This window comes from Echiichthys vipera (assembly GCF_963691815.1).
Source record: "Echiichthys vipera genome assembly, chromosome: 18".
Lineage (NCBI taxonomy): Eukaryota > Metazoa > Chordata > Actinopteri > Perciformes > Trachinidae > Echiichthys > Echiichthys vipera.
Genome location: NC_139843.1, coordinates 17,782,342 through 17,792,432, shown reverse-complemented (window position 1 = coordinate 17,792,432; position 10,091 = coordinate 17,782,342). Strand labels below are relative to the sequence as shown.

The following is a 10,091-nucleotide window of genomic DNA, read 5'->3' as shown; positions in this document are numbered from 1 at the left end:
GGCTGTCGCCGCTCTGATGGACACCGCATTCACAACCAATCGGCGCTCTTTCCTTCCGTCGTCAGGGGGAAAGCACGCTGCTGATTGGCTGCCGCGGAGCCGGGTGGGCGGGGCGGGTTAAGTAACTTCTGCGGAGTTCATAGTTTAACTACTGTCCAAGTTTTTACAGCCCTCTCAGCTCATGTACGCTGTCAGCTCCGGGTAAACCTTCAGTCGGCCTCTTTTCCCTGTACTCTAATGGTACTTCTTCTCTGAAACATTTACCGAATCGTTTTAATTTCAACATGACTTCAGAGATCCCGGAGGTTTTCAGGGCTCTTCTCGAGCACCCGTTTACTCTCCCCAACTTTGACGAGAATGGTAAGTGGCTGTCAAATCGACAACATTGTAGTGTGTTGTGTTGGAGTTTTGATCAAACCATATGCAGCATCGGGATTTCAGGGTTTCAAGAGGTTTGCAAATATTTCAGAGACTGTTTAAAATCACGGACAACTGCGTGTTTGTTGCGTAATCCCTGTCAGCTGAGCTGGATGGGAATGTGTGCCAGCAGTTGGACTGCATAAGTCTGTTTCTTGTCTAGTTAGTATCTTTTGGTGAGCAGGACACGTTAAAAATACATTTAGCCCAAATCATTGCCTTAAAGGGAGGCCTACTGTATACTTTGTTTGTAATAAATAACGTTATTCATTGGCTCTGAATACTTTTGAATTACTTAAAAATCTAACTTTTGAAATTTGCACCTTAATATTATTATTGTCAAAATGGACGTAGCCACTGAAATACCACAAATATAAATTTTCTCTTCTAAACATATCAAAAATGTTTTCAATGCATATAAAATGCCTTTTGCAGATTCAGCATTTATAGTTGGTGCGCTGCATGATTAGTTTGAAAAGGGGGGGGGGGGGCATGTGATGATCATGGTTCATCTGCGGTGAGACTGTTGATCAACATCTGCTCCCAGCGGGACCTCTCCATCTTGTTGCATTCAAATGCTACACGTGTCCTTTAACACCAGCTGGATCCTTTAGGAGCTTTCTATCACAAGCACGTGACACTTGATAGTTGAAACACGTCAATGTCTGTTTTCTATACAAATCCTGTCTGATGCTGATAAGACTAAGAGAAACAGTGCGTGCGCGTGTGTGTGAGAGATCTCTCTCAATCACTATCACTATGACTCTGTTTGCCTTCTCTTGACCGCGTTTAGAGATCACATTAGAGTCAAAGAGTTGCTGATAGAAGAGAAGAAGAAGAATTACTTTATTGATCCCGCAACGGGGAAATTAAATTTTTTCACTGTTATTATTATACATGTTACACACACAGGCCCGAAATACACACATGCATAGACAGGACCTATACATGCAATTAAGGAGAGATGTTAGAGCAAGGGGTCTGCCAGTGACCGAGCAACAGCACCTCGGCAGTGGCCAGGAGATGAACTGGCATCTCTCCAGCCACCAGTCCATACATGGTCCGCACCGGGACTTGAACCAGTGACCCTACGGTTCCCAGCCAAGTCACCTATGGACTGAGCTACTGCCGCCCAGAAATAAAAATGTTGGTGTGAATTCAAGATTTTCGGGGTGCCCTGGTCCTCTACTATAATTATATCAAAGAACAACATGATTTTAGGCTGCAGAGACAGTCTACTAGCAAACTGTCAGTCAACACCAAATCACCACTGATCAGTTACAGTGAATATTGGCAACATGACACACGTTTTCATAAGTATGCGTGCGTCTATTGCTCCAAGACCCTTATCATGCAGTTGCACAGAATTTGCAGAGTAGGCGCGTATTGTCGTCTTCATTTTTAGGTTGCTCGATTGACCGTAGAACCTGTGGCAAAGTAATTAAAGGTCCCAAAGTGAGTTACTGTCTTTTTTTTTAATTTTAAAGCAGGTCGAGTTGCTGTATAAATACTGTGAAGGTATCAAAACACTCTATCCACAGAGAAATGCACACAGTCGGAATTATGCAAAAACAAAACAAAGCAGTGCATGTACATTTTGACAGACGTACACGCTGAGATTGCAGATGTGGAAGACCTGGAGACGCTGATCGATCAGAGCAGAATGGGCACTGCCATGCATTCAGCAATCTGCTCTTAACAGAGGAAGATTCCCTGGAAAGATATTGCATAAGAGAAACAAGTCAATGCATTAAATATGTTAAGTATAAGTAACCAAGTTTCAAAATGTTATGAGTTTTTGTACTTTATCCAGTTTTGCCTGCAGATTGGCTTTAGTGTGTCTCGCAATACACACTGATGAGTTTATGGTGCTTTTGCTACCACTAGATGGCACAATCACTGTCAAATATGCAGGTCAACAGATCTGAGCTTAGCAGAATAAAGTATAAGGTGCAGCAAACCAAAAATGTAATGTCCCCATGAGTCAGTTTGTATAAAACAGCACAGTCTGGCTGACGATGAAACTTGTTTTCAGAGATACCAGTTCACTGTTTAGTAAATATTGTGAGACATGGAAATGGCTTTGTGGACAGATTGAATTTGTTGCCATGTGAGCCATAACAGCCTGTGTCTGCTGCTTCGTCCAGCCTGCACCTGTTAACTCAGTCACATGGACTTTACCTCTAGTGTCATGTTATATGATCACACCTTTGACCATCCTCCACAGTTAAAATCTACAACAACGTGTGCGTGTGTGATGGTTGACAATAAAGAACTGCAAGGTGTCAATGTTTTGCTTTTGCCTTAGCAGAGTGTCAGTTGGAGCGTGTGAAAATAGCATACGCACATTAGGTCATGGTCAAATGGAGGTTGTTTTCTATGGGCCTGTTCTCAAGTCTATGCACAGCACCCTGCAAACTTTAAACTGTTGATTTTGTTTGTGATGTAGACTGCGGCAAGAGCATAAATAAGAGTTTCATACTTTACTGTACTGACTGTACGTCATGGTTTATGGTGATTGACATGGAGGATCGGCAGGTAGTTGAATAGAAGGTTCTTAAGGTCAAGCAAATCTGGAAAAAGCTCAAGTCTTTAAAATGATGTTGTAAGGAAAGTTGTGGAATTTTGACTTATAATTCATACTTGGTGATATCATTTGTGGAGTAGTTTGTGTTATTTGTCGTGTCTTCTTTAGGTGATGTTCAGTGTGGACACTACAGATTCATACAAGCAACACTGGACAAAACACCCCTCCCACCAACACCACCACTAAAGCCCTAGATTGGACGGTGTGCACCATGGTGTGTGCTGCGCTGCCTTTTGCAATTTATCATTCTGATGTTGATGTAGAAACACACCGAATAACCCATTTAGTGACAGAGAAACACAAAGGAGGGAGCACTGCATGATGTGGAGGGTACATCTGTGCACCACACATTTAAATGAACTCATCTGTCAAAGAGAACAGGATGTACCTGCAGTAGAACCACGTTTTGCTAAAGATCAAGAGCACATACATCCTGTTGTTTTCCTTCATAAATGACAAAGTGGAGTAGGATTTGCCCCGTATTTAATTCAAACACATATAACACATCAGGATGAACAAGACAATATATTGCAGACAAGCAGTCTACTAACAGGCGGCATGATGAAGTTGTTGCGAGACTGATCCGAGACTGAATGTTCTGTACATTGGTCCGCCCTTGGGCTGTCTCCCCAGCCGCAGCGATCACGCACTCATAAATAGTACTTCAACTCAAACCTCAAGGTGCTACTTCTTCAAAGTGTACTGCTTCTGCGTGAGGGACAGAGCGCCTCTCCATTGGACAGAGCTTTAAAAAAAACGTGTGTGCACACGTGAGCAGTGGTGCTGCAACATATGGGGACTGTATGTTCTAGGCGTGCGTAGGCCACTCCTTTGGCATTGTTTTGCCAAAACCGTAAAGGATATAAATGGGAACTCGCATTTGATGTATAGTTCATTTCTAAAGGGGATGGTAGTCATACCTCGAGTTGAAAAGCCTGCCTATCATTGTCTGTGGGCATGCATGTATCTTTTTTTATCTTTGAAACCTAGGTAAAAAGACCAAACTTTAGTGAACGATGCCGGTCTCTGCAGGATCTGGGTCTCTGAACGTTGTGTACTAACGTTAATGCAGACTTGTGACCTATAGTCGATGCTTGTGCCACATTTTTTGGTGTCGTGTGAAACATGGCTATATAACTCGGTCAACCAATGACATCTCAGTTGGCTACAACGTGACAACCGCTCTTGACCAATCACCGGAAGCTATCTAATTAAATATTCATAAGCGAGGGCCCGGTCCGCCAATCAACACGAGGCTGGGCGTATTCATTCGTCGTGGAGAAACAGTTTGTTCCCAACAGCAAAAATCCTCCCACGACCTAATGTTCCGAAGAAGAGGACCGGCTCGTATCTAACTATAGTGTTCGGGATGCACTGACGGTCTTTGTCTCTCTTTAACGTGGATTTGTTGGATTTTAAAACGATCCCTCACCTCGCGACGGCGGTGAAACCGAGTGAATAGCTAACGGCGCTATCGAGCAAACAGGACAATAACTGCTGAGCCTGCTTCTTTGTCAGTTACTCTAGCGTTACCGAAAAGGGGGGAAAATGTCCGGGGAGCCTATTGTCATCACTCTGGAAACGGCCATGGGGGCCTCGAGTTCATTCCCAGGGGTTTTGAAGAAGGTAATGGAAATGCCTCCGCCGAATATCCTGGATGGCGACGACGGTGAGTGCAGTTGAATGGACGGAGGGAACGATGTATCTTAGCAACAACACTCGAGTTCAGTCGAAAAAAGGTGAAAATGCGCGAAAATAAAAGTTAAAACAACACAATTTAACCGGCAGCGGGTATCTTCGACGAGTTTATTGTATTACATTGGGCCTTCTTTTCCCCAAGCACAGTGTTGTGGAAAAGTAGTTCCCTGTTTCGAAGCATTTTATACAGGAAAAAATGGCGACTTTTGCTGACCGGCTAATGGTAACACAAAAAGTGGTTTAACTGGTTGTTCATCCTGTCGCAGTACTTCTGTGTGGACTACTGCTTCGTCTTGCAGAACTTTATGCCCCTTTTTTTTTTTTATAAACGTTGGTTAATAAAAACTTGAAGGAAAGTCAAAAGTAGGAAAAAATGTCAGTCTTTGTACACTAGTCAACGTCTACAGTAATGCCAAGCTACGTAAAGCGTCTGTTTACACCGTGGCACTGCGTGGACCAGAAAACATAATTATGGTCATAAATCTCACATTGAATACAACTTATCCTAAAATAGTGAGCATTTCAAGCAGCTTAGATTGCTGTGCATTGATCTTAGGAGGCTTGTGCTGAGCATTTAGTAGTACTTGGAGGACTTCTTTGCATAGGTCCAGTTAAAAGTTTTCAATGTAACAACTCTGACTTTGAATGAGAACAAAAATGCAACACTTTTTATCCGGACAGACAGATGAACCTCCGCAAACGTCGTTGTTTGTGTATCAGATTGCAGTTGAGTATGTGTCATCAGTAGAGACTGTAGAAACAGGCTGGCAAAAACCTGGTGGTTGGGTTTGGATCCTGGGGGACCTTTCTTTCTCAATGGAGTTCCTATTGAGAGGAAAAAAAACATGGGGAGGAACTCTCAATTGCTTTATTTGAGTTTTCCCATTGGCCTTCATAAGATAAGACACAAAACTGCCCTCTGACTCGGATATTTTCACACATTTCTGTCTAAACATGTGTTTCAGATACTGACAAGGAGAAGCTGGGTCTGGGAGACGGTGTTGACCTTGGCGGAGGAGGCAGCGATATGGGTCCTTCAGCCGCCCTGACCCCCGCTATCTGGGAGAAAACCATTCCCTACGATGGTGAAAATTTTCATCTGGAATACATGGACCTTGAGGAGTTCCTCATGGAGAATGGCATCGCCACTTTGCCTGACATGAGCCCCCTAAAGGGCAGCCCGGAGGGAGATGCCATGAAAACAGAGAATAAAAAGGCTACCTCCTCCAAGCAGGTGAAAGTTGCCAAGCCAGTAAGCGTGTCCCCTCTGACCCTGCTGCCCATTCAGGAATTGGACAACTGTGCGGAGGAAGTGGTCATCATCGCCAAGGATGACTCCGACATCATGTGTGATGTTACCGCAGGTGAGTGGAGGGTTGGATGATCAGAGCTGCAGGTCTTCACTAAAGTCTTGCTGAGTGTGTTTTACATGGTAGAATTGGGTGTTCAGGTCAAGTGAGATGACTCAACAAGTCAAGTCCTTGTGTTTTAGAACGGAGGCAAGGGTTAAAGACTATTTACTGTGTTATACAAACCCTCAGAATGGTGGTTATGTTTAATCGGATGACATAAATAGATGTTGATGTCCTCGCATAGCAAACATGGTTAACGACGGGATTATCAGCAGTTGGAAATGTCTAGGTGTGCGTGTTATGACGGAAAGAAACCAAATATTGGGAAGAAATGTTTATGTTGCTGACGGTGTCACTGACCTTCAGTGTAATCTGCGGCTGTCCAATATTTCAGTTTTGGTTTTCCTCTTCTGTCTCATCAGAGGTCACTACTGAAGACGACAGAGCGACCCCAGAACCCGTCGACCCCGACCAGATTGAGGTCGATATCAACTACGAACCAGATCCCACTGACCTGGTTCTCTCAAGCGTGCCTGGAGGCGAGCTGTTTGACCCCCGCAAACACAAGTTCTCTGAAGAGGAGCTCAAGCCACAACCTATGATTAAGAAGGCCAAGAAGGTGTTTGTGCCTGAAGAACAGAAGGTACGCTGTGAAATCGACAAGGGGGACCTCTGAAACATACAATAGTCCAGCAGTTCATTTCATTTTGCATAGTTTGTTTTATGGAAAACACCACAATAGATAGGCAAAGTTAAGTGCAAAGCGGGGCTTCAACATTTATCAAAGTGAATATTATTTTTTTTAAACATTTTGTTAGTACAAAGTGAATATGGTTTTAAGGCACTGCTATGAGCAGTATGCCCCAATCCATAGAATAGGGATTGCTTAACAACCTCAAAGCATCCTGAACTGATCTTGGAAAGTTGATATCATTCACTAATGGTTCCTTAAAGAAAGGGAATGTAACACTATTATTGGCTTGTAATTTCATCTGCCAACTTCTCAATGCACAATTGGTGTACGGGAAGTAGACACAGTAGAAATCAGGCCGTGCCGCAGTGAAGCAGCTCTGGCTACTCACTGTGACTCAGCAGTCTGGCAGACTGGGATGGATTTGAATTTGATTGTCAGAGAACACAGTTTCTGTTTACATGCACAAAGGAGCCTGGCTGTGGGCCATATTGGTCAGATTGGGGCTAATGTGTTGACGATAAGATGCGTAAGATAGTAAAACCAGGTTACCTTAGCAACCAAGCTGATTCTATCCTCTCTACAGGATGAAAAGTACTGGCAGAGGAGGAGTAAGAACAACGTGGCTGCCAAACGCTCCCGTGACGCCCGCAGGTTAAAGGAGAACCAGATCACCGTCAGAGCAGCTTTCCTGGAGCGCGAGAACTCGGCGCTGCGGACGGAAGTCGCAGAGTTAAGGAAGGAGTGTGGTCGCTACAAGAACACAGCGGGTCGTTATGAAGCCAAATTTGGACCACTGTAAGGGACCGTACAAAGCACATGCATGAAACCGAAAGAATGTATCAGTCACTTGGTTCTCGTGTCAGGTTTGAATCATAAATTGGGCATTTTTCAGTCTTGATTGTTCGCCATGCTGACGATACCAAATGTACTGTACTGCTCAGATGACGGTGTCTGACTGGTGTGATGGAGGGGAGATGAGGGGGAGTAATACCCTTTTGAGGCTGGTACAGCCATATTGGTTAAATCAGTTGGCAGTCAATCATAAAAAGTAGACCCTCATCAGGCACTCCTCAACTATTAGGGACAAAACCTTGTGATCTTGTGAATAATGTTTTGGCTGTTTTTAATATTTACCTCTCTCCCTCCTCTCTTGTCATCCTTGTTCTCTTCTCTTTTAAGTGCGGAGCAGGAAGACCAATAGACAGCAGTTGATTTATTCATTTATTTTTCTCATGAATAAATGAATCAAACCAATGGGGTTGGTATGTGCAAACACTAGAATCGATCAGATGAAGAAGAGGAGGGCATGCCTGGTGTTGCCATGGAGATGCAGTAGCATGTAAAGGCCTGACAACTGTACCTTTTTTTTGTATTATTCTTTTTAAAGGCCTTGATTTACCATCCATGTGAGTGAGCGGAGGGTGTGTCGATATTCAAGTGCTTCTTCAGTGCACTTCTTCTGGGAAGTGTACTTTTATCATGTTTTGGCCGAAAGAGATCATTTGTGAGGTTTGTCTTTGAGGAACTGTGGGGTTTGTTTATTTTTTTAATTTTTTTTAATGATAGATGATACTTGGGTAGCAGTTGCAACAGTTTAGACTAGATTATTATTAGTCATTATTCAGGTATTGTCAAAATAAATGTATTTGCTTCCAGTACTATCTTCATATGAATGAATTCTGAAACCCCCCAGTCTGGTTTTTTAGTTTCCAAAGTTATATTATGTGGCAGGTTGTGAGGAGCTGGGCTTTTCTTTGCCCACAAAAACTTTAAACTGTGACATTTCCTATAATTATAAACTTCTTCAGGGGATTGCAGTGCAACTATGTTCACGTCTCTAAATGTACACGTACTCATCAGCGTCACAGAGCCACACATAAACGCTCTGTCTCACTGTCGCTCTTGTGTCATTTTTGTCACGGAGTGGGGCGTCTGCTTTGCTCTGCAGTTGGTCAGTGTTGACATGTCCATTTCTGTCTGTAACCTTTCAAGTGTCATGTGTAGAAACTGACACATACTGTAAATAGTTGTAGCCTAAGATTATAATTTCCCGACCCCTCCATCATGTTACAATGTCTTGCTTTATTGTTATTCCTGAAACGTAAGAGCTTACTCTCTCCCTGATAGGCTGGCACTTGCCATAATGACTGTTTAATTCTGAAAATTAGTGTGTAAGGCAGCCTGTCGGACTAACAAGACTTTAATTAGTGCCTTATTAAAGCCATCTGGAGGTCAAACGGTTGACTCATTTAGGCTAAAACACTCTGGATAGTGCCATCATCAGTTATGACACTTATATGAAGCATGCTGTCTGCTTATTAAATTAATACTTTCCTATTATTCACAATGAATTGCTTGAAATTTTCACAAAACTACGTATGTAATAACTTTTGACTTGAGGGGAATGTGGTGGACGCAGGTGTTAAAGCCGACAGCGTCTGTTGCTCACTCACCTTTTTTATGATTTCTTCGACAAGATCAGACGCCGCAGTAGGTGCAGAATGCATTTAATCAAAATAAACCCCAAACACTCTTGAAGCCATTTCAATGCCGCGTACAGTCAACCAGTTTACAGGGGGGCACGTTGTGTAACAATAACATCTGAAATTTAGTTGTGACTTATACCCATTTCATGGTCCACTCTGACAAAAGGGACAATGGCTGACTTGCTCTCTTGCGTCCAACGATTGACCTAAAATACTTGTTTCTTAAAATGAACATAAGAACAATCTTTCTATTGGGGTCATACTTAAAGTCAGAGCAGTTACAATTTTGGAGATTGTATCATTAATGTGAGTTAAAGAGCCACATTATCCAGACTAAGTGTAATTTCATGAATGATGAGCTTCCTGACATTGTCCTATTCTTTTGAATGCTTGGATTGCATCTGCAACAGGTCAATTTGTTAACTTTGAGGGGTTGTTTTTAACCTTCCCGGCCTCGTCTTTGTATTTGTAAATAAATGTTATGCTATTTTGAGTGTGGCTTTTTGTGTCGTGTATATACAGTATATATAAATAAAGCCTTCTTTATAAAGACTGAAAGTGTTGAGCTCTTTCTCACGGAGATGTTAAATGAATATAGACTACATTCTGATTGTATTTACAACTTAAAGGTCCCATACTGTATAAAATTTGACTTCCACGTTGTTTGATTATAAAACAGGTTGATGTGCAACATAAATACTGTCAAAGTTTCAAAATGTTACGTAAAGTTACGGTGTGTTGAGATCAAAATGAAGGTTGAGTTCAAAGAAGGCGTGGTCTGAGCTAAGGGCACTGGAGGGTAGGAAGTAGGGATGGGGCCAATGCCCCAGCACTTTACGCCCCTGGCCCCATTTGGC

The 10,091-nt window shown here is 42.8% G+C and overlaps 1 protein-coding gene across 2 annotated transcripts; it reads left to right on the top strand.

Moving 5' to 3' along the window:
- Positions 1-164: 164 nt before the first annotated feature.
- On the top strand, positions 165-9,792 carry tefa (TEF transcription factor, PAR bZIP family member a). 2 transcript variants are annotated; one of them, XM_083932586.1, is made up of 5 exons: positions 165-360; positions 5,668-6,066; positions 6,477-6,697; positions 7,332-7,543; positions 7,928-9,792. In XM_083932586.1, the coding sequence occupies exons 1-5, from the start codon at positions 285-287 to the stop codon at positions 7,947-7,949; spliced, it is 930 nt and encodes a 309-aa protein (XP_083788712.1). In that variant the 5' UTR covers positions 165-284; the 3' UTR covers positions 7,950-9,792. The 2 variants fall into 2 exon arrangements, with proteins under 2 accessions (XP_083788712.1, XP_083788711.1); XM_083932585.1 differs by lacking the exon at positions 165-360 and adding an exon at positions 4,293-4,673.
- The last annotated feature ends 299 nt before the right edge of the window (positions 9,793-10,091 follow it).